The sequence below is a fragment of the Procambarus clarkii genome, chromosome 5, assembly GCF_040958095.1.
Source record: "Procambarus clarkii isolate CNS0578487 chromosome 5, FALCON_Pclarkii_2.0, whole genome shotgun sequence".
NCBI classification, from domain to species: Eukaryota; Metazoa; Arthropoda; class Malacostraca; order Decapoda; family Cambaridae; genus Procambarus; species Procambarus clarkii.
Genome location: NC_091154.1, coordinates 51609113 through 51633822, shown reverse-complemented (window position 1 = coordinate 51633822; position 24710 = coordinate 51609113). Strand labels below are relative to the sequence as shown.

General features: G+C 48.6%; 1 protein-coding gene across 1 annotated transcript; it reads left to right on the top strand.

The window, feature by feature from the left end:
* Positions 1–6: 6 nt before the first annotated feature.
* On the top strand, positions 7–24049 carry LOC138352508 (uncharacterized). Its single transcript, XM_069305010.1, has 2 exons — positions 7–178; positions 22807–24049. Exons 1-2 carry the CDS (start codon positions 17–19, stop codon positions 23329–23331), a joined length of 687 nt encoding a protein of 228 aa, XP_069161111.1. The 5' UTR covers positions 7–16; the 3' UTR covers positions 23332–24049.
* Positions 24050–24710: the final 661 nt, after the last annotated feature.

Below are 24710 nucleotides of genomic sequence, written 5' to 3'. Positions count from 1 at the left end.
TGAGGACCTCCGCAGGATGAGGGCGCCCGTCAGGAGGCTGGTGGAGACGGGACTGGTGTTGGCCGTCCACGAAGACCAAGATGACCGCCGCTCTGCCAGGATAACATTACAAGATGGTCAGCTCTGCCTCCACCCACTCCTGCCTCAGCCTCCACCCACACACGCCCACACTCTCAAGGTACGCCCACACCCACACACACCCCTCAAGGTACGCCCACACCTTTAAGATACGCCCACACCCACAAACACGTCCACATTCACACACACACCCACACACATGCCTACACCTACACACGCCCACACCCGTACCCACACACGCCAACACCAACACACACGCACACACACACACACGCCCACACGCCCACACACACACACACACACACACTCACACACACACACACACACACACACACACACACACACACACACACACACACACACACACACTCACACACACACACATACACACACACACACACACACACACACACGCCAACACCCACACCCACACTCACGCACACATACACACACGCCAACACCAACACAGATGCACACACCCACACCCATACACAAGCACACACACGCCCACACACACACACACATGCACACACACGCCCACACACACACGCCAACACCAACACACACGCACACACGCTAACACCACATACCACACACCACACACACACACACACACACACGCCTGCACACAGTCCAGGCTGCCAGGGAAGGCACAAGTGTAGGACGGTGGTCCGCGAATTAATTCAGTATTCTCGGAATATTTACGTACCAGTGAGCCCAAAACATAGTTTTGAGTCATACAAAGGGTAGAGCAACGCAGTGATAACGCAACATAGTGAATTCTTATAACGTTGGATAAGAAAAAAATTGAAAAAGAACGAGTTTGTGGTAAGACAGTGGCACCAGCGGGCTGGAAGGGAAGAATTTGGACCACCGTGTGGAGAGGAGCTCTGGCCTACACTGACGTCTACAATTAAGGCAGACATCGCTTCATAATCAACTAGTTGTGCTTTGGGATGCTTACTTGGAGGTGAGTGCCTCTCAAAGTCAGTCATGCAAGGTGTACAGTGTTTTTGATAAAATAATTAACTTTGGACTTAAGTTAAAGTACGAAAAAGTAGCTCGAGAGTCTCAGCTTGGTAGTAGTTTTTTCACACCTGTGTGTTACATTACACCGCCACCGACTCACCATAACATGCCAATGTAAACACACACACACACAGGCACGCACTCACAAACCAGCCTACCGCCAACCTCACCCCTCACCCCTGGGATTGACCCTCCACCCTCACCAACCCTCACCTCTCTCCCCCGCTCTGCCTCTCTACCCCGCTCTACCTCTCTCCCTCGCTCTTCCTCTCTCCCCCTCACTCCCCTCTCCCTCACTCCCTCTCCCTCACTCCCGTTCACTCCCTCTCTCCCTTTCACTCTCTCTCCCTCCATCTCTCCACCAGTTAAACCCCCCTCCCCCCACCGTGCCACTCCGACAATAAACACACACTCACACACACACACAGCTCAGAACTCAACATGAGATTCCAGGAGGTCTTCACAATAGAACAAGGAGAGACCCCTGCACTAAATGAGGAGGCAAACCGAACAACCTTGGAGGAAATTTACCTCACCAGTGGTGAGGTCAAAAGGAATCTGTTGGAGCTGAATGTGTCAAAGGCTGTTGGGCCTGACAGAATCCCACTGTGGATTCTAAAAGAAGGTGCAGAAGCACTGAGTGTGCCACTCTCTATGGTGTATAACAGGTCACTGGAAATGTTAGACCTAACGGAAAGCTGGAAAACAGCTAATGTAGTCCCAATATACAAGAAGGGTGACAGGCAAGAGGCACTGAACTACAGGCCAGTTTCCCTAACTTGTATACCATGCAAGGTGATGGAGAAGATCGTGAGCAAAAGGCTCGTAGAGCATCTGGAGAGAAACAGCTTTGTAACAGACCACCAGCATGGGTTCAGAGATGGTAAATCGTGCCTCACAGGTCTAATAGAACTCTATGACCAAGCAACACAAATTAGGCAGGAAAGAGGAGGGTGGGCAGACTGCATTTTCTTGGACTGTCAGAAAGCCTTTGACACAGTACCTCACAAAAGGCTATCTTGAGATTATCTTGAGATGATTTCGGGGCGTTTAGTGTCCCCGCGGCCCGGTTCTCGACCAGACCTCCACCCCCAGGAAGCAGCCCGTGACAGCTGACTAACACCCAGGTACCTATTTTACTGCTAGGTAACAGGGGCATCAGGATGAAAGAAACTCTGCCCATTGTTTCTCGCCAGCGCCTGGGATCGAACCCAGGACCACAGGATGTCCTGGGTTCCTGGGTTCCTGCGTGCTGTCCGCTCGGCTTCCTCTGTTACAAAAGTTGGAGCAGCAGGCAGGAGTAAAAGGTAAGGTGCTCCAGTGGATAAGGGAGTATCTAAGCAATAGGAAACAGCGAGTAACGGTGAGGGGAGGAGGCATCAGAGTGGTGAGATGTCACCAGCGGAGTCCCACAGGGCTCTGTACTCGGACCCATCCTGTTTCTAGTATATGTAAACGACCTTCCAGAGGGTATAGACTCATTCCTCTCAATGTTTGCTTACGATACAAAAATTATGAGAAGAATCAAAACAGATGAAAATAGACAAAGACTACAGGACGACCTGGACAAACTGGAGGAATTGTCTAGAAAATTGCTGCTAAAGTTCAACTCAGGAAAGTGTAAAGTAATAAAATTAGGCGAAGGGAGCAGAAGGCTGAACACAAGGTACCATCTGGGAGGTGAAATCCTACAAGAGTCAAATAGAGAGAAAGATCTGGGGGTCGATATCACACCGAATCTGTCCCCAGAGGCCCAAATCAAAAGGATATCATCAGCGGCATATGCTAGACTGGCCAATATAAGAACTGCCTTTAGAAACTTGTGTAAGGAATCGTTCAGGACCCTGTATACCACTTATTAAAACCAATCCTGGAGTATGCAGCTCCAGCCTGGAGTCCATACCTAGTTAAACACAAGACAAAGTTAGAGAAGATTCAGAGGTATGCCACCAGACTGGTCCCGGAACTGAGAGGATGAGTTACGAGGAAAGGCTAAGGAAATGAAGAATGAAATAAGCAACCTGAAAAGAGAGCTGACAGCATCAAAGAGGAGATTAGAGCCCTCAAAGAGAACAGTATTGATGCTGAGACTCAGATAATCATCCAGGGGGAGGGTGGAAATAGTATACTGGAAGAGAAGGCTAATATAAAATCAACATTTGCAAAAATGCTAAAAAAAAAATCTGAAGTAATGCCCACAATGATGGAGGTGGCCATAAAGGCAGCCACCTCACAGGAAGCGGCAAGCTCCGCTACTCAGCTGCTGGAAAGAAAAAGAGCAGTGGTAGCTGTGGGTAAAGAGCAGGAAGGCTCCAGCAGGATAGAGTGGAATGATAAGGACAACGCAGCAGTGAATGAAATACTGAAGACACTAGAGATGGAGGGGGCTGAACATAGAATTGAGAAGGTTTTCAGGCTAGGCTGGTACAACAAAGACCGAGATCGTGTGTTAAAGAGAGTGTTTGCAAACGAGAACACAAAGGAGTTGATTCTAAGAAGGAAAAGCCACCTGCAACATGTGGGAGATTTAAAAAAAAATATTCCTCCAGGGACATGACAAGGGAGGAGAGAGCCATGGCGGCAAAAGCAAGGAAGAGGCGCAGGGCAAGAGGGGAAAACCAGGAACTCACAGCTCCCAACACATCATCCCCAGGAGTGAGGGGGGAACTCACAACCAGCAACCCAGTAACACCAGAGGGGAGGGCAACCACACCACCCTCCTCTGCATAGAAACCCCCCCCTACCCCAAACCCTCCCTGCCCCCACTCAAATGCACAGCCAAATCTCCCTACCCCACACCCATTCCCACCCTGCTACCCCTCCCCTCCTCCTGCCATGTCCCCACTTCCCCCTTTTCCTTCCAGTCCTCCCTCCTCCTTCATCCCATACCCTCCCTGTCCCCCCCCCTTCACTTGACCCCCCGCCCCTCACCCCAGTATCCTCTGAGACCCTGTTATCCACCTCACAATTCCTCACACCCATGGAACAGCTTCCCCCACCAGCAGAACACTCACCAAGGAGGCGATTTGAGAAGGGACAGAAGAAAGTGAGCCTCAGGGCAATGTACACTAACACAGAGGGAATTACAAACAAAGCAAATGAGCTAGGAGAATGAGTACTAGAGGAAAACCCAGACATAATAGCACTCACGGAAACAAAGCTAACGAAAACTATAACAAATGCAGTGTTACCACAGGAATATTATGTTATGAGGAAAGAAAGAGAAGGAAGAGGTGGTGGTGGTGTAGCTCTGCTAGTAAGAAAGAGCTGGGACTTTGAGGAGATGGTTATTCAGGGCTGTGAGGGTTTCAGTGACTACATAGCAGGTACCATAACAACTGGAGGACAAAAAATTATAGTCGTAGTCATATATAATCCACCACCAAATGATAGAAGACCCAGACAGGAATATGATAGAAACAACACCATGACCACCATTAACATAATAGAGAGAGCATTTCTGTTGCCAGCAGGAATGGATCTGGACTACTAATAATGGGAGACTTCAACCACGGGAAGATAGACTGGGAGAACAGTATCCATATGGAGGACCAGAAACATGGAGAGCAAAGCTGCTGGATGTGGCAACAAGACACTTTCTAAGCTAGCACATCAAGGAACCAACAAGAATGAGAGGAGAAGATAAACCAGCCATACTTGATCTGATATTTACCCTAAATGAGTGGAATATAAGGGAAGTTAAGATGGAAGCACCCTTGGGAATGAGTGAACACAGTATATTAAACTTTGAGTACCTGGTAGAGCTAGGAATTATCTCCTCCAAAAAGGAACTAGGAAACAAAAGGGTGGCTTACAGAAAGGGGAAATATGAAGAGATGAGACGCATCCTAAGAGAAATACCTTGGGACACAGACCTCAAAGCTAATTCTCTATAAGATATGATGGACTATGTCACCCAAAAGTGTCAGGAGGCAGTAAACAGGCTCATCCCGTCCCAAAGGGAAAAATCCGAGAAGCAAAAGAAGAATCCATGGTATAATAGGGCATGTATGGAAGCAAAGGGACTGAACAAAAGGGCGTGGAGGAACTTCCAGAATAACAGAACACCAGAAAGCAAAGAGAGATACCAGAGAACCAGGAATGAGTATGTTAGGGTGAGAAGAGAAACAGAGAAAAATTATGAAAATGATATAGCAAGACAAAGCCAAGACTGAACCAAAGCTACTCCACTAGCCACATCAGGAGGAAAACAACAGTGAAGAAACAGGTTAATGAAACTTAGAACAGGCAAGAGACAGGTATAGCAGAGAATGACAAAGAGGTGTGTGAGAACTCAACAAGAGGTTCCAGGAGGTCTTCACAATAGAACAAGGTGAGGTCACTGCACTAGGAGAAAGGGAAGTTAAACCAGACGGCCTTGGAAGGGTTCGAAATTACGAGTGAGGAGGTCAAGAGACACCTGCTGGATCTGGAAGTTAGAAATGCCGTTGGTCCAGAACGGAATCTCACCATGGGTACTAAAAGAGTTGCGCAGAGGCACTTTGCTTCCCACTCTCCATAGTGTATAGTAGGTCGTTGGAGACGGGAACCTACCAGACATATGAAGACGGCGAACGTAGTCCCCAATATACAAAAAGGGCGACTGGCAAGAAGCACTGAACTACAGGCCAGTGTCCTTGACTTGTATATACCATGCAAAGTGATAAAGAAGATCGTGAGACAAACCTAGTAACACATCTGGAGGGAGGGGACTTCGTGACAAATCGACAACATGGGTTCAGGGAGGGTATATCTTGCCTGACTGGCTTAATAGAATTCTACGACCAGGTGACAAAGATTAAGCAAGAAGAGAAGGCTGGGCGGACTGCATTTTCCTGGATTGGTCGGAAAGCCTTGACACAGTACCGCATAAGAGGCTGGTACATAAGCTGGAGAAACAGGCAGGTGTTGCTGTAAGGTGCTCCAGTGGATAAGGGAGTACCTAAGCAATAGGAAGCAGAGTTACGGTGAGGGGTGAGACCTCGGATTGGCGTGAAGTCACCAGTGGAGTCCCACAGGGCTCTGTACTCAGTCTTATCTTGTTTCTGATATATGTAAATGATCTCCCGGAGGGTAAAGATTAATTTCTCTCAATGTTTAGCTGACGATGCCAAAATTATGAAGAAGAATTAGACAGAGAAGGACTGCTTGAGGCTTCAAGAAGACCTAGACAAGCTGAAGGAATGGTCGAACAAATGGTTGCTAGAGTTTAACCCAAGCAAATGTAATGTAATGAAGATTGACGTAGGGATCAGGAGGCCAGATACTAGGTATCATCTGGGAGATGAAATTCTTCATGAGTCAGAGAGAGAAAAAGACTTGGGGGTTGACATCAAGCCAGACCTGTCCCCTGCAGCCCGTATCAAGAGGATAACATCCAGCATCATATGCCAGGCTGGCCAATATAAGAATGGCATTCAGAAACTTGTGTAAGGAATCATTCAGAACTTTGTATACCACATATGTCAGGCCAATCCCGGAGTATGCAGCCCCAGCATGGAGTCCATATCTAGTCAAGGATAAGGCCAAACTGGAAAAGGTTCAAAGGTTTGCCACCAGGCTAGTACCCGAACTGAGAGGTATGAGCTACGAGGAGAGGCCTACGGGAATTAAACCTCACTTCGCTGGAAGACAGAAGAGTTAGGAGGGACAAGATCACCACATTCAAGATTCTCAAGTGATTTGATCGGGTAGATAAGACAGGCTATTTAACACAAGGGGCACACACACTAGGGGACACAGGTGGAAACTGAGTGCCCAAATGAGCCACAGAGATATTAGAAAGAACTTTTTAGTGTCAGAGTGGTTGACAAATGGAATGCATTAGGAAGTGATGTGGTGGAGGCTGACTCCATACACAGTTTCAAGTGTAGATATGATAGAGCCCAATAGGCTCATGAACCTGTACACCTGTTGAATGACGGTTGAGAGGAAGGACCAAAGAGCAGAGCTTAACCCCCGCAAGCACAATTAGGTAAGTACACATACACACAGACACACACACACACACACACACACACACACACAACACACACACACACACACACACACACACACACACACACACGCACACACACACACACACACACACACACACAACAGTTGACAACTCTAGATGCAACTAAAGCAGTTGGACCAGACAAAGTATCACCGTGGATACTAAAAGAAGCAGTACAGGCCCTCAGCGTGCCTCTGGCAATGATCTTTAATGAGTCACTTATGCCAGGAGAATTGCCCAGTTGCTGGAAGAAGGCAAATGTCGTGCCGATCTTCAAGAAAGGTGATAGGGAGAGGCACTTAACTATAGACCTGTATCACTGACAAGCATCCCCTGTAAAATACTGGAAAGAATAATTAGGCTACGACTGGTTGCACACCTGGAGAACATTAGGTCTGTGAACAAACATCAACATGGGTTCTGGACAGGGAATCGTGCCTAACAAACCTTCTGGAATTCTATGATAAAATAACGAGGATATACAGGACAGAGATGGTTGGGCAGACTGCATATTCTGGACTGCCAAAAAGCCCTTTGATACAGTACCGCACATGAGACTGCTGTTCAAGCTCGAGAGGCAGGCGGGGGTGGGGGGAAAGGTCCTAGCATGGATAAGGAACTACCTAACAGGAAGGAGCCAAAGAGTTACACTAAGGGCGAGAAGTCGGACTGGCGAACAGTAACAAGTGGAGTACCACAAGGATCGGTCCTGGGACCAATTCTATTTCTTGTATATGTTAACGACATGTTTACAGGCGTAGAGTCCTACATGTCGATGTTTGCGGATGATGCAAAGTTGATGAGAAGAGTTGTGACAGATGAGGATTGCAGGATCCTCCAAGAGGACCTGAACAGGTTGCAGAGATGGTCAGAGAAAATGGCTACTGGAATTCAACACGAGGAAGTGTAAAGTTATGGAAAATGGGACTAGGAGATAGGAGACCAAAGGGACAGTACACAATGAATGGGAACAGCCTACCTGTGACGACGCGTGAAAGAGACCTGGGGGTGGACGTAACACCTAATCTATCTCCTGAGGCACATATAAATAGGATAAGGACAACAGCGTACTCTACACTGTGCAAAAGTTAGAACATCATTCAGAAACCTAAGTAAGGAGGCATTTAGGGCGCTTTACACTGCCTACGTGAGGCCAGTCTTAGAGTATGCCGCCTCATCATGAAGTCTCCATCTGAAGAAGCATATAATGAAACTGGAAAAGGTTCAGAGGTTTGCAACGAGACTCGTCCCAGAGCTACGAGGGATGGAGTATGAGGAGCGCTTGAGGGAACTGTGCCTTACGGCACTAGAAAGAAGAAGGAGAGGGGGGGACATGATAGGAACGTATAAGATACTCAGAGGGATTGACAGAGTGGACATAGACGAAATGTTCACACGGAATAGTAACATAACGAGGGGACATGGATGGAAGCTTGAAACTCAGATGAGTCACAGAGATGTTAGGAAGTTTCTTTTAGCGTGAGAGTAGTGGGAAAATGGAATGCACTTCAGGAACAGGTTGTGGAAGCAAATACTATTCATAATTTTAAAACCAGGTATGATAGGGAAATGGGACAGGAGTCATTGCTGTAAACAACCGATGCTCGAAAGGCGGGATCCAAGAATCAATGCTCGATCCTGCAGACTCAACTAGGTGAGTACACACACACACACACTCTTGTGTTGTGATCATCGTGTTGGGTGGACGTGGGTAGGGAGCTCCTGGTTCACTAGTGGAGTGGGAGGGGTAATCAGGCAACTTCGAAGTGAAAAAGTGGTGTACAAGTGAATGACAAAAAACCTTGGGTTTTGACCAAAGCCATAAGGTAGTGAAGAAAAACAGTATAAGTTGCGTAATTGAAAATAGTTGATGAAGTACTGTGGCAGTGTGGAGCAGACCTCACTGACCTCTGACCGTGACCTCACCCCCGGCAGCAACCCTCCCAATACCACGTGGGAAGACGCTTGGAGATTCACTCACCTATTGTGTTAGCAGGATGGTAAGATACTTGGAACCCCTGTGGGTACGGTTGGATTATAGCAATGTCTAGGTCAGGAAGGGCGTCCTAGGTCCAGCAGTATTACAATTGAAGATAAGATAGGTTTGTGGAGAAGATGATTGGGAAATTTGTAGAGAAGAGGGATGTTTGGATAGATGATCTAATCTAGGGGATTAAAAGTGAAGTCTTAAATAAGATACAGAACGAGGTTCAAAGACTCAAACAAGAGTTTATGGATTATATTCAAGAGGAAATCAGGAAGAACAGGGTAGAATGGCAAGGAGAAAATATCTAGGCTTACTAATGAATTTGGCAGGAATAAGGGAAGCTTGGCAAGGGAAGGGGGAGTAGTAGTAGGTGGAGTAGCGGGTGTAGGAAGGGTGGGGGTCAGCCAGGGAGGGGGCCACCAGCATGACCCTGAACTGAGAAAGAGGACAATCATAATCCATGGATTGCTTGAAGCCAGGGCACCATCGAGGCAGGAAAGGATGGAGATTGAGGATTTGGAGCTACAGGGGATCTTGAGAGACATGAGAGCCCAGATGGGTAGGGAATGAGGTGCAAGTTCAACGACGCATTGGACCATACAACTGTAACAGGAAAAAGACCTGTCCTGGTACAGTTCACTAACGAAGAGGCAGTGGATTACATACTGCATCACAAACACTTACTCAGAGGTAGCGAAAATTATTACAACGTACATATTGACAAATTCATGACGAAAGAGGAGCAGATAGCCTACAGAGCAAGCAACAACAATACAACTCTTCCCAGTTGAGTGCAGCTACACACCCCAGTGCTAGTCCATCCCATGCTAACCAGCTCACACCTGCTTCTCAGGTCACTCCCTCCCCAAATCAGCCGTCCCTGCCCCTGCTTATCTCTCCAACACCTCCCTTGACCCCTCTGACCCCACTGCAGTCAAATTCATCCCACATTCCAAGGACCCCCTCATCACCTCAACCCCCAAAAACCTGTCCAGCTCTCATCCCCTCAACCACCAAAACCCACCCAGCCCTCATCCCCTCATCCTCAAAAACCCACCCAGCCCTCATCCCCTCAACCCCCAAAACCTACCCAACCCTCACCCCTCCTCATCCCCTCTTCTTCCATGTGACACCCCACCCTTGCGAGAGGGGTGGGAGGTTCCCCTCACCCCCTCTATCCTTCCCCCTCCCAACCTCTCAACCTCTATCTGACTCCCAACCTTACGCTATCTCCCAACCCCTCTATGCCTATCAGACCCTCTCTAATCTTCAGACCCAGTATGCCCTTCCTACTCCAGACCTACCTACCCAGGCCCTACCCCGGACCCTCCTACCTACCTTCCTAGAAGCTCAGCCCCCATTAGCCCCCAAGCACCCTTCCTGACCTCTTTATCCCCCCCATACACCCCCAGACACTCCCCGGATCCCCCCGGACACCCCCCGGATCCTCCCCACCCCCAGTCATACCCCAGACACCCCCCAGATCCCCCAGGTCCCCCCTGCCCCCAGTCACCCCCCAGACACCCCCCAGATCCCCCCAGACCCCCAGAGAAAGGGAGAACTCTGGTACAAGAGTTTCCATGAAGAATCTCAAGGTTTGGTACACCAATGCTGATGGGGTATCTAATAAAGCAGAAGAGATAAAAGAAAGAGTGAGTGAGACAGATCCTGACATAGTTGCAATTGTGGAAACTAAAATTAATGACATGATCTCCGATGCAATCTTTCCTGTAGGGTACCAGGTGATACGAAAAGAGAGGACACAGAGACAGGGAGGGGGAGTGGCACTCCTAATAAAGCGGAAATGGAAGTTTGAAGACCTGGGAAATCGGGTTACCAATGAGTGCACAAGCTTCATACATGGAACTCTGACAGTAGATGGGAGGAAGATTGTGATCTTGGAAATCTGCAATCCCCACCAAACAGTAAAAGACCCAGGCAGGAGTATGATGACAACAACAAGGCATGTATAGATGAACTGCAGAAGGCAGCAACACTAGCCCACAGAATGAGAGCGAAGCTGCTGATCATGGGGGACCTAAATCATGGAGAGATAAATTGGGAATCAAGGAATCCCCATGGAGGGGACGAAACGTGGGGAGCAAAATTAGTAGATGTTATAGACAGGAATTTCCTTACATATCATGTGAAGGAAGACACAAGGGAAAAAGGAGGAGATGCACCGAGTCTATTAGACCTGATTTTCACCCAGAACGCAGAAGATATCGAGAATTTAGAGCATGAAATACCTCTAGGGGCCAGTGACCATTGTGTCCTGGTCTTTGATTACATGACGGAATTCAAACTTATGACCATGGGACAAGAGATCTGGAAAGGAGAGTTGACTACAGGAAAGGGGACTATAAGAGGATAAGGGACTATCTGGGTGAAGTGCAGTGGGAGGAAGAAATTAGAGGAAAAACAGTCCAAGATATGATGGACCTAGTCATACAGAAATGCCAGGAGGCCGAAGAGAGATTTATACCAACAGTAAAGAGAAAAAATAAGAAGGAATAAAATAACCCATGGTTTAATAGACAGTGTCAGGAAGCAAAAATGGCCAGCAGGCGGGAGTGGAGGAAGTACAGAAGACAAAGGACAGAGGACAACAGGATCAGATGCAACAGAGCTAGGAACGATTACATTAACATAAGACGAACATCGGAAAGGGACTATGAGAACGATATTGCAATCAAAGCGAAAAAACAACCTAAGTTACTACACAGTCATATAAGAAGAAAATGTCGGTGAACGACCAAGTGACAAGACTAAGGAAGACAGAGGGGGCATATACCGAAAGTGACAAGGAAATCTGCGAGGCACTGAATGCCAGTTTCCATGGAGTGTTCACTACCTAGCCTGAGCAGCTCCCATTGTTGGAAGGGGTTATCCTAGATGAAAGGCTATCAGATATAGAGGTGACAGCAGAGGAGGTAATGAAACAGTTGACAACTCTAGATGCAACTAAAGCAGCTGGACCAGACAAAGTATCACCGTGGATACTAAAAGAAGCAGCGCAGGCCCTCAGCGTGCCTCTGGCAATGATCTTTAATGAGTCACTTATGTCGGGAGAATTGCCCAGTTGCTTCTTCCAGTCTTCCAGTTGCTGGAAGAAGGCAAATGTCGTGCCGATCTTCAAGAAAGGCGATAGGGAGGAGGCACTTAACTATAGACCTGAATCACTGACAAGCATCCCCTGTAAAATACTGAAAAGAATAATTAGGCTACGACTGGTTGCATACCTGGAGAACATTAGGTTTGTGAACAAACATCAACATGGGTTCTGGACAGGGAAATCGTGCCTAACAAACCTTCTGGAATTCTATGATAAAATAACGAGGATAAGAAAGGACAGAGATGGTTGGGCAGACTGCATATTTCTGGACTGCCAAAAAGTCTTTAATACAATACCGCACATGAGACTGCTGTTCAAACTCGAGAGGCAGGCGGGGGTAGGGGGGGGAAAGGTCCTAGCATGGATAAGGAACTACCTAACAGGAAGGAGCCAAAGAGTTACAGTAAGGGGCGAGAAGTCGGACTGGCGAACAGTAACAAGTGGAGTACCACAAGGATCGGTCCTGGGACCAATTCTATTTCTTGTATATGTTAACGACATGTTTACAGGCGTAGAGTCCTACATGTCGATGTTTGCGGATGATGCAAAGTTGATGAGAAGAGTTGTGACAGATGAGGATTGCAGGATCATCCAAGAGGACCTGAACAGGTTGCAGAGATGGTCAGAGAAATGGCTACTGGAATTCAACACGAGCAAATGTAAAGTTATGGAAATGGGACTAGGAGATAGGAGACCAAAGGGACAGTACACAATGAAGGGGAACAGCCTACCTGTGACGACGCGCGAAAGAGATCTGGGTGTGGACGTAACACCTAATCTATCTCCTGAGGCACATATATATAGGATAACGACAGCAGTGTACTCTACACTGGCAAAAGTTAGAACATCATTCAGAAACCTAAGTAAGGAGGCATTTAGGGCGCTTTACACTGCCTACGTGAGGCCAGTCTTAGAGTATGCCGCCTCATCATGAAGTCCCCATCTGAAGAAGCATATAATGAAACTGGAAAAGGTTCAGAGGTTTGCAACGAGACTCGTCCCAGAGCTACGAGGGATGGGGTATTAAGGAGCGCCTGAGGGAACTGTGCCTTACGGCACTAGAAAGAAGAAGGGAGAGGGGGGACATGATAGGAATGTATAAGATACTCAGAGGGATTGACAGAGTGGACATAGACGAAATGTTCACACGGAATAGTAACAGAACGAGGGGACATGGATGGAAGCTTGAAACTCAGATGAGTCACAGAGATGTCAGGAAGTTTTCTTTTAGCGTGAGAGTAGTGGGAAAATGGAATGCACTTTAGGAACAGGTTGTGGAAGCAAATACTATTCATAATTTTAAAACCAGGTATGATAGGGAAATGGGACAGGAGTCATTGCTGTAAACAACCGATGCTCGAAAGGCGGGATCCAAGAGTCAATGCTCGATCCTGCAGACACAACTAGGTGAGTACAACTAGTTGAGTACACACACATACACACACACACACACACACACACATAGGTCAAGATGGATGATAAGACAACAGAACGAAGCTGGAGGAGAGGGACTGGACGCGTCACATATGGAGATGATTGCTAAGGCATGGAAGGAAATCAGTGGGGAATTGAAGGACCTGAGGGAAACTATATGTAAGCTGCAGATAGAACTAAGTGCAGCACAAGAGATAAAAATCCTAAAAACAGGCCCTCCTCAGACTCTGGCCCAAGCAACCAACCTCCAGGTACCAGGAGATTTAGCAATGGCAGGGACCCCTACAATTGGCCCAACCTTTGCTGAAATGCTGAAGAGCCCAGATGCTATGTACAAAGTCAAGGAAGTTGTAATGAAAGCAGTAACATCACAGGCGGCAGCTAGATGCACAAGCCAGCTAATGGAAAGGAAAAGAGCTGTAGTAGTTATAGGCGTGAAGGAACAAGAGGGTTCCACAAGGGAGGAATGGAGGACTAAAGACAAAGCTGAAGTGGCAGGGATATTAAAGGAGATAGAAATGGAAGGGGCTGAACGAGACATAGAACAGTTATTCCGGATTGGCCAGTATAACAGAAAAAAAGAGATTGATCAAGGTAGTATTCAAGAGCGAGGTCATCAAAGAGGACATCCTAGTAAAGAAGAGCAAACTGAGGTATGCAAGGAATTACAAAGAAGTATATGTTCAGAGGGACATGACCACAGACGAGATAATAAGGGCAGCAGATGTAAAGAAAAGGAGCAAAGGAGAGGGAAGGGAGCCAGGGAACCTCAGCTTCCAACCCAGCAATTCCAGAGGGGAGTGGGGAACCCCAATCCAGCAACTCAGGAACCCCAGGAGGGAATGCAACACTCCAGCCCACCACCCAATTGGGATCCCCCTATTACCCAGCACAAACCCTTCCTTGCCCCTGCACAATGCCCATCATAAAACCCAAATCCTCCCTCTCCCCTTACCCCAAGTATCACCTGCCTTCCCAGCCCCTGGTCTTCTTCCTGCCCCAAGCAGGCCCAGGCGAGACTTAAGCCCTCCATCCCCCATTCCACCTCCCTACAAACCCCTGTCAACTACACCGCAGGATGGCGTGCCCTCTCCCCAAGCAATCCCTGCCCCCTCCCTCACCCCCAGGACTTCGTCCTGCCCCAAGCAGGCCTGAACAAGACCTAAGCCCTCCATCACCCACTCCACCTCCCCATGAACCCTTGGCAACTACCTCACAGGAGGATGAGTCTACCCAAGTAGCAATGACCATGGAACAACTTCCTACACTTGTGAGGAGTGAGGGTGAAATTGGATATAAGAAAGTGAGCTTCAAGGTAATGTACTCAAACATTGATGGGATTACCAATAAAGCAAGTGAACTGGCAGAAAGGGCGCAAGAAGAAAGCCCTGATGTAATAGGAGTCACGGAAACAAAATTGTCTGGAGTCATAACAGATGCTGTGTTTCCAAAGGACTACTATATAGTAAGGAAAAAGAGGGACGGGAGAGGAGGTGGAGGAGTGGCCCTGCTGATAAGGAAGGACTGGAGTTTTGATGAGATGGAAATTCCAGACTGTAATGGGTTCAGAGATTACATAACAGGAACTATAACAATGATTGGACCTAAGATAATAGTGGCAGTCATTTACAACCCTCCCCTAAATGACAGAAGACCTAGACAGGAGTTTGATAGGAACAACTTGGCAACCATTAATATAATAGAGAGAGCAGCTTCAGTTGCCTGCAGGAATGGCTCAAGACTCTTAATCATGAGGGATTTCAACCATGGAAAGATAGATTGGGAGAATGGGGACCCACATGGTGGTGCAGATACGCGGAGAGCTAAACTCTTGGAAGTGGCAACAAGGAACTTTTTGAGCCAGCATGTCAAGGAACCCACAAGAGTGAGAGGCAATGATAAACCAGCTAGACTCGACTTGATATTCACCCTGAATGAGGCAGAAATAAGGGAAGTTAAAGTTGAAGCCCCATAGGAATGAGTGACCACAGTGCAATGACTTTTGAGTACTTGGTGGAGGTAGGGATAACCTATCCAAGGATGGGATCGGAGGGAAAAAGACTAAATTACCGAAGAGGAAAACATGACGAGATGAGGAACTTCCTCATGGGAATACCATGGGAAACAGAACTTAGAGACAAGAATGTGCAGGACATGATGGATTTTGTCACCCAAAAGTGCCAGGAAGTTGCAGACAGATTTATCCCAGTCCAAAAGGAGAAAAACGAAAAACAGCAGAAAAACCCATAATTCAATCAGGAATACAAGATAGCGAAGCAACTGAGTAAAAGAACATGGAGAAACTACAGAAATAACAGATCACCGGAGAGCAGAAAGAGATACTAGAGGACCAGAAATGAGTACCTCAGAGTGAGGAGGGACGCAGAGAGACAGTTTGAAAATGACATAGCGAGTAAAGCCAAGACCCGACCAAAGCTGTTCCATAGCCACATCAGGAGGAAAACAGCAGTACAAGTGATGAAAATGAAAAAAGGGGAGAACAGATACACAGAGAATGACAAGGAGGTGTGTGAAGAACTCAACAAGAGATTCCAGGAGGTCTTCACAATAGGACAAGAAGCCCCCGCCACTAAATGAGGAGGAGGCAAACCAAGCAACCTTGGAGGAATTTGACCTGACCAGTGATGAGGTCAAAAGGTGTCTGCTGGAGCTGGATGTGACAAAGGCTATTGTGCCTGACAGAATCTCACCATGGATACCTAAGGAAGGTGCAGAAACACTAAATGTGCCACTCTCTATGGTGCATAACAGGTCACTTGAAACAGGAAACTTACCAGAAAGTTGGAAGACAGCTACGTAGTCCCAATATACAAGAAGGGTGACAGGCAAGAGGCACTGAACTACAGGCAGGTTTCCCTAACTTGTATACCATGCAAGGTGATGGAGAAGATGGTGAGGAAAAGGCTCGTAGAGCATCTGGAGGGAAATAACTTTGTAACGCACACCAATATGGGTTCAGGGATGGTAAATCGTGCCTCACAGGTTTAATAGAATTCTATGACCAGACAACAAAAATTAGGCAGGAAAGAGAAGGGTGGGCTGACAGCATTTTCCTGGACTGCCAGAAAGCCTTTGACACAGTACCTCATAAAAGGCTGTTAAAAAAGTTGGAGCAATTGGCAGGAGTAAAAGGGAAGGTGCTCCAGTGGGTAAGGGACCTTAAGCAACAGGAAAGAGCGAGTAACGGTGAGGGGGGAGGCATCAGAGTGGCGAGATGTCACCAGCGGAGTCCCACAGGGATCAGTACTTGGACCCATCCTGTTTCTAATATATGTAAACGATCATTCGGAGGGTATAGACTCGTTCCTCTCAATGTTTGCTGAAGATGCAAAAATTATGAGAAGAATCAAGACGCATAAATATAGACAGAGACTACAGGATGACCTGGACAAACTGGAGGAATGGTCTAGAAAAGGGCTCCTAAAGTTCAACTCAGGAAAGTGTAAAGTAAGGAAATTAGGCGAAGGGAGCAGGAGGCTGAACACAAGGTACCATCTGGGAGGTGAAATCCTGCAAGAGTCAAATCGAGAGAAAGATCTGGGGGTTGATATCACACCGAACCTGTCCCCAGAGGCCCACATCAAAAGAATATCATCAGCGGCATATGCTAGACTGGCCAACATAAGAACTGCCTTTAGAAACTTGTGTAAGGAATCGTTCAGGACCCTGTATATCACTTATGTAAGACCAATCCTGGAGTATGCAGCTCCAGCCTGAAGTCCATACCTAGTTAAACACAAGACAAAGTTAGAGAAGATTCAGCGGTATGCCACCAAGCTCGTCTCGGAACTGAGAGGAATGAGCTACGAGGAAAGGCTAAAGGAGCTGAACCTCACATCCCTCGAAAACAGAAGAGTAAGGGGAGACATGATAACCACCTACAAAATTCTCAGGGGAATTGACAGGGTGGACAAAGACAAACTCTTCAGCACGGGGTGGAACATGAACAAGGGGACACAGGTGGAAACTTAGTACCCAGATGAGCCACAGAGACCTTAGAAAGAATTTTTTTCAGTGTCAGAGTAGTTAATAAATGGAATGCACTAGGAAGTGATGTGGTGGAGGCTGACTCCATACACAGTTTCAAATGTAGATATGATAGAGCCCAGTAGGCTCTGGAATCTGTACACCAATTGATTGACAGTTGAGAGGCGGGACCAAAGAGCCAAAGTTTAACCCCCGCAAGCACAATTAGGTGAGTACACGCCCACACCCACACATGCCAACACCAACACACACGCACACACCACACGCCCACACCCACACATACGCGCCTGGTAGCCTGGTGGATAGCGCGCAGGACTCGTAATTCTGTGGCGCGGGTTCGATTCCCGCACGAGGCAGAAACAAATGGGCAAAGTTTGTTTCACCATGAATATCCCTGTTACCTAACAGTAAATAGGTACCTGGGAGTTAGTCAGCTGTCACGGGCTGCTTCCTGCAGTGTATATGTGTGTGTGTGTTGGGGGGGAGGGGGGTGTTAAAGGGTCGATACACCCCATGCTCCTCCTAAAGTAGGATTGGCTCCTATAGCGACAACCAGTGATTCCTCTCAAGTCAGAAATTTAAGTTGGATTGTCCATAGTGTGTTTACCAACAGATTTCTAGACTGATCTATGTTGTTCTATGTTTCTTCGTTCATGTTCTGCCCCCTGGGGAGAATGTGAGGGGGAGAATGTGAGGGGGAGAATGTGAGGGGGAGAATGTGAGGGAGAGAATGTGAGGGGGAGAATGTGAGGGGGAGAATGTGAGGGAGAGAATGTGAGGGAGAGAATCTGAGGGAGAGAATGTGAGGGGGAGAATGTGAGGGAGAGAATGTGTGGGAGAGAATGTGTGGGGGAGAATCTGAGGGAGAGAGTGTGAGGGGGAGAATGTGAGGGAGAGAATGTGTGGGGGAGAATCTGAGGGAGAGAATGTGAGGGGGAGAATGTGAGGGGGAGAATGTGTGGGGGAGAATCTGAGGGAGAGAATGTGTGGGGGAGAATGTGAGGGGGAGAATGTGAGGGAGAGAATGTGAGGGGGAGAATCTGAGGGAGAGAATGTGAGGGGGAGAATGTGAGGGGGAGAATGTGAGGGGGAGAATGTGAGGGAGAGAATGTGAGGGAGAGAATCTGAGGGAGAGAATGTGAGGGGGAGAATGTGAGGGGGAGAATGTGTGGGGGAGAATCTGAGGGAGAGAATGTGAGGGGGAGAATGTGAGGGGGAGAATGTGTGGGGGAGAATCTGAGGGAGAGAATGTGTGGGGGAGAATGTGAGGGGGAGAATGTGAGGGGGAGAATGTGAGGGAGAGAATGTGAGGGGGAGAATGTGAGGGAGAGAATGTGAGGGGGAGAATGTGAGGGGGAGAATGTGAGGGGGAGAATGTGAGGGAGAGAATGTGAGGGAGAGAATCTGAGGGAGAGAATGTGAGGGGGAGAATGTGAGGGAGAGAATCTGAGGGAGAGAATGTGAGGGAGAGAATGTGAGGGGGAGAATGTGAGGGGGAGAATGTGTGGGGGAGAATCTGAGGGAGAGAATGTGAGGGAGAGAATGTGAGGGGGAGAATGTGAGGGGGAGAATGTGTGGGGGAGAATCTGAGGGAGAGAATGTGAGGGGGAGAATGTGAGGGAGAGAATCTGAGGGAGAGAATGTGAGGGGGAGAATGTGAGGGGGAGAATGTGAGGGAGAGAATGTGAGGGGGAGAATCTGAGGGAGAGAATGTGAGGGAGAGAATGTGAGGGGGAGAATGTGAGGGGGAGAATGTGAGGGAGAGAATGTCAGGGGGAGAATGTGTGGGAGAGAATGTGAGGGAGAGAATGTGAGGGGGAGAATGTGAGGGGGAGAATCTGAGGGAGAGAATGTGAGGGGGAGAATGTGAGGGATAGAATGTGAGGGGGAGACTGTGAGGGGGAGAATGTGAGGGGGAGAATGTGAGGGAGAGAATGTGAGGGGGAGAATCTGAGGGAGAGAATGTGAGGGAGAGAATGTGAGGGGGAGAATCTGAGGGAGAGAATATGAGGGAGAGAATGTGAGGGGGAGAATGTGAGGGGGAGACTGTGAGGGGGAGAATCTGAGGGAGAGAATGTGTGGGGGAGAATGTGAGGGGGAGAATGTGAGGGAGAGAATGTGAGGGGGAGAATCTGAGGGAGAGAATGTGAGGGGAAGAATGTGAGGGGGAGAATGTGAGGGGGAGAATCTGAGGGAGAGAATGTGAGGGGGAGAATGTGAGGGGGAGAATGTGTGGGGGAGAATCTGAGGGAGAGAATGTGAGGGGGAGAATGTGAGGGGGAGAATGTGTGGGGGAGAATCTGAGGGAGAGAATGTGTGGGGGAGAATGTGAGGGGGAGAATGTGAGGGGGAGAATGTGAGGGAGAGAATGTGAGGGGGAGAATCTGAGGGAGAGAATGTGAGGGGGAGAATGTGAGGGGGAGAATGTGAGGGGGAGAATGTGAGGGAGAGAATGTGAGGGAGAGAATCTGAGGGAGAGAATGTGAGGGGGAGAATGTGAGGGAGAGAATCTGAGGGAGAGAATGTGAGGGGGAGAATGTGAGGGGGAGAATGTGTGGGGGAGAATCTGAGGGAGAGAATGTGAGGGAGAGAATGTGAGGAAAGAATGTGTGGGAGAGAATGTGAGAGGGAGAATGTGAGGGAGAGAATCTGAGGGAGAGAATGTGAGGGGGAGAATGTGAGGGGGAGAATGTGAGGGAGAGAATCTGAGGGAGAGAATGTGAGGGGGAGAATGTGAGGGGGAGAATGTGTGGGGGAGAATGTGAGGGAGAGAATGTGAGGGGGAGAATCTGAGGGAGAGAATGTGAGGGAGAGAATGTGAGGGGGAGAATGTGAGGGGGAGAATGTGAGGGAGAGAATGTCAGGGGGAGAATGTGTGGGAGAGAATGTGAGGGAGAGAATGTGAGGGGGAGAATGTGAGGGGGAGAATCTGAGGGAGAGAATGTGAGGGGGAGAATGTGAGGGAGAGAATGTGAGGGGGAGACTGTGAGGGGGAGAATCTGAGGGAGAGAATGTGAGGGAGAGAATGTGAGGGGGAGAATGTGAGGGGGAGAATCTGAGGGAGAGAATGTGAGGGGGAGAATCTGAGGGAGAGAATGTGTGGGGGAGAATGTGAGGGGGAGAATGTGAGGGGGAGAATGTGTGGGGGAGAATCTGAGGGAGAGAATGTGTGGGGGAGAATGTGAGGGAGAGAATGTGAGGGGGAGAATGTGAGGGAGAGAATGTGAGGGAGAGAATGTGAGGGGGAGAATGTGAGGGAGAGAATGTGAGGGAGAGAATGTGAGGGGGAGAATCTGAGGGAGAGAATGTGTGGGGGAGAATGTGAGGGGGAGAATGTGAGGGGTAGAATGTGAGGGGGAGAATGTGAGGGGGAGAATGTGAGGGAGAGAATGTGAGGGAGAGAATGTCAGGGGGAGAATGTGAGGGGGAGAATCTGAGGGAGAGAATGTGAGGGAGAGAATGTGAGGGAGAGAATGTGAGGGAGAGAATGTCAGGGGGAGAATGTGAGGGGGAGAATGTGAGGGGGAGAATCTGAGGGAGAGAATGTGAGGGAGAGAATGTCAGGGGGAGAATGTGAGGGGGAGAATGTGAGGGAGAGAATGTCAGGGGGAGAATGTGTGGGAGAGAATGTGAGGGGGAGATTGTGAGGGAGAGAATGTGAGGGAGAGAATGTGAGGGGGAGAATCTGAGGGAGAGAATGTGAGGGGGAGAATGTGAGGGGGAGAATGTGAGGGAGAGAATGTCAGGGGGAGAATGTGTGGGAGAGAATGTGAGGGGGAGAATGTGAGGGAGAGAATGTGAGGGGGAGAATGTGAGGGGGAGAATCTGAGGGAGAGAATGTGAGGGGGAGAATGTGAGGGGGAGAATGTGAGGGAGAGAATGTGAGGGGGAGAATGTGAGGGGGAGAATGTGAGGGGGAGAATGTGTGGGGGAGAATCTGAGGGAGAGAATGTGAGGGAGAGAATGTGAGGGGGAGAATGTGAGGGGGAGAATGTGAGGGAGAGAATGTGAGGGAGAGAATGTGAGGAAAGAATGTGTGGGAGAGAATGTGAGGAAAGAATGTGTGGGAGAGAATGTGAGAGGGAGAATGTGAGGGGGAGAATGTGTGGGAGAGAATGTGAGGGGGAGAATGTGAGGGGGAGAATGTGTGGGAGAGAATGTGAGGGGGAGAATGTGTGGGAGAGAATGTGAGGGGAGAATGTGTGGGAGAGAATGTGAGGGGGAGAATGTGAGGGGGAGAATGTGAGGGGGAGACTGTGAGGGGGAGAATCTGAGGGAGAGAATGTGAGGGAGAGAATGTGAGGGGGAGAATGTGAGGGGGAGAATGTGAGGGAGAGAATGTGAGGGAGAGAATGTGAGGAAAGAATGTGTGGGGGAGAATGTGAGGAATGAATGTGTGGGAGAGAATGTGAGAGGGAGAATGTGAGGGGGAGAATGTGTGGGAGAGAATGTGAGGGGGAGAATGTGAGGGGGAGAATGTGAGGGGGAGAATGTGTGGGAGAGAATGTGAGGAAAGAATGTGTGGGAGAGAATGTGAGAGGGAGAATGTGTGGGAGAGAATGTGAGGGGAGAATGTGAGGGGGAGAATTTGTGGGAGAGAATGTGAGGGGGAGAATGTGAGGGGGAGAATGTGAGGGGGAGAATGTGTGGGAGAGAATGTGAGGAAAGAATGTGTGGGAGAGAATGTGAGAGGGAGAATGTGAGGGGGAGAATGTGTGGGAGAGAATGTGAGGGGGAGAATGTGAGGGGGAGAATGTGTGGGAGAGAATGTGAGGGGGAGAATGTGAGGGGGAGAATGTGAGGGGGAGAATGTGTGGGAGAGAATGTGAGGGGGGAGAATGTGAGGAGGAGAATGTGAGGGAGAGAATGTGAGGGGGAGAATATGTGGGAGAGTATGTGAGGGGGAGAATGTGAGGGAGAGAATGTAAGGGGGAGGGAGAGAGAATGTTATAAAAGCAGGTTACAGTGCTGAAGATAATGAGTAGTGAAGATGAGGTCCTGGTGCACCCGGGCAGCGCCGGGTGGCCTCTCTCTAGCCACTCACGAGTCTAAAGTGACACTCACACCTCACAGCCATCGTGAAGAAGTAACTGTGTACAAACTGAAGTTAACCTGTTTAACATTCTCTGTCACCATTATTCTCTGTGTTTGTTTCAGTATGAAGATGTTGTGATGTTGTTGGAAGCGCGCCCCTTCACCCTGGCCTTCCTGGAGCTGCGGTGGTCCGGGTCACCAGGTGGGCGGGTCACCATCCGGCTCCCCCACCACACTGGGCTGGCCACACAGTTCTCACTGCTGTGTACGGGCGAGCTGGGTCCTAACTACATAGGCACTCAACTACTGGAGGTAGTTGGCCGGGGATCGTCAGGGGAGTGTGTGAGGAGTGCCAGCTACAGCGGTGATGTGGGGGCTCCGCTGGTGCCAGACCTGTGGCAGGGGCAGTACGGGGTGAGTGGCACCGCCGGGGCTGTTGTGTCCGGGTGGTGGCGCCCCTGGCCGCCCCTGGGGAACCACCAGACTGGCCAGATCATCATCATCACCAGGGACCTTCCCCCAGGGGTGGGGTGGGGAGGCGTCTTCGGGGAGGTGGTGACCGGCCTGGAGGTGGTGAGGGCAGCGGTCAGCCACACTGACGTCACCGAGGTCACTGTGGTCGACTGTGGTGTGCTGCTCCCACTCTAACTCACTCTATAATGGCTCTGTTCCACTCTAGAGTCAACACGGTCTTGTTGGGTCAGTTTGTAAACTGAGCTGAAGTGATCATCTGTTTCCTTCTTCAATGCAAGACTATTTGGGTCAAAATCTTTGATATCTTACATCTAAATATATGATATCTGACGTCTACAAACGAGGCGTCAGCGGCCAATTGCCTGTTTGGTTATCATTAAGGATTTACGCAACCAATTATGAAGGCTGTGCATCCTTCTCCAATCATGAGTGTTTAGTTTACATTCAGTAAACATTTTACAAGATTGTTCATAACCATAATAATCTTGAAGTTTACAAGCTCACAAACTGTTTAATAAACATAGACTAACTTGCAATAGCCGAGGAAAGATGTAGAGGTTTCGCAGATGGAGAGGTAAATGTTGTTAAGACTCCTGGGATGTGGCAGAGAGAGAGAGAGGGCTCTGGGAGACTGAGAGGACCCGTGTTAAGACTCCTGGGATGTGGCAGAGAGAGAGAGAGGGCTCTGGGAGACTGAGAGGACCCGTGTTAAGACTCCTGGGATGTGGCAGAGAGAGAGAGGGCTCTGGGAGACTGAGAGGACCCGTGTTAGGATTAACGTCACTTAAGATTAGGTTTGTAACATTAAGATCCGTTGCTCATATGTATCCATGGCACCTATACCTGGTGACGTCATTGTTTTGTGGTTGTTGAATAAACGTCGTGTGGAGAACACGTTCGTTTCTCTTCCCGCCAAATTATAACAGTGACGATGATGATTATTACCGTCTAAGGCAGAGAGCCCGGATGTGACGGGTGTGACGGGTGTGACGGGTGTGACGAGTGTGACGGGTGTGACGGGTGTGACGAGTGTGACGGGTGTGACGGGTGTGACGGGTGTGACGTAGTACAGTACTGGACCGGTCTAGTGTGGCTCTCACTCATATAAATATAAAAGATGCTGCTTTAGCCCTTGCTGTGGGTAAGTGGCAAGATGAAACAAGAAACAGATGAACAAATAATAAATCTTTACTATAATAATAATTATTATAAAAGAAAATGGTTCCTGCAAACACCTGGCTATTATAACAGAACAAACAAAACAAGCAAATGAAATCCTTAATATTATACCGGTGAGCTGAAGACATCCACCACACACCACAGCCTCCAACACATGACGTAGGCTGGTAGGAGACGACGGGTGAAAGAAGTAGTGATGATCCCAAGAGCACCAAAGAGAGACTGACTTCCATGCGTAGCAGGTGTCAGGGGATGGGGGGTTTTAGAAACTTGAACTTGAAACTTGAATTTGTTATTGAACTAAACTAATACTGTCTTACAGACCAACAGACACCCCCAACCACGCCCTGATAAAAATATGACCGACAACGGCA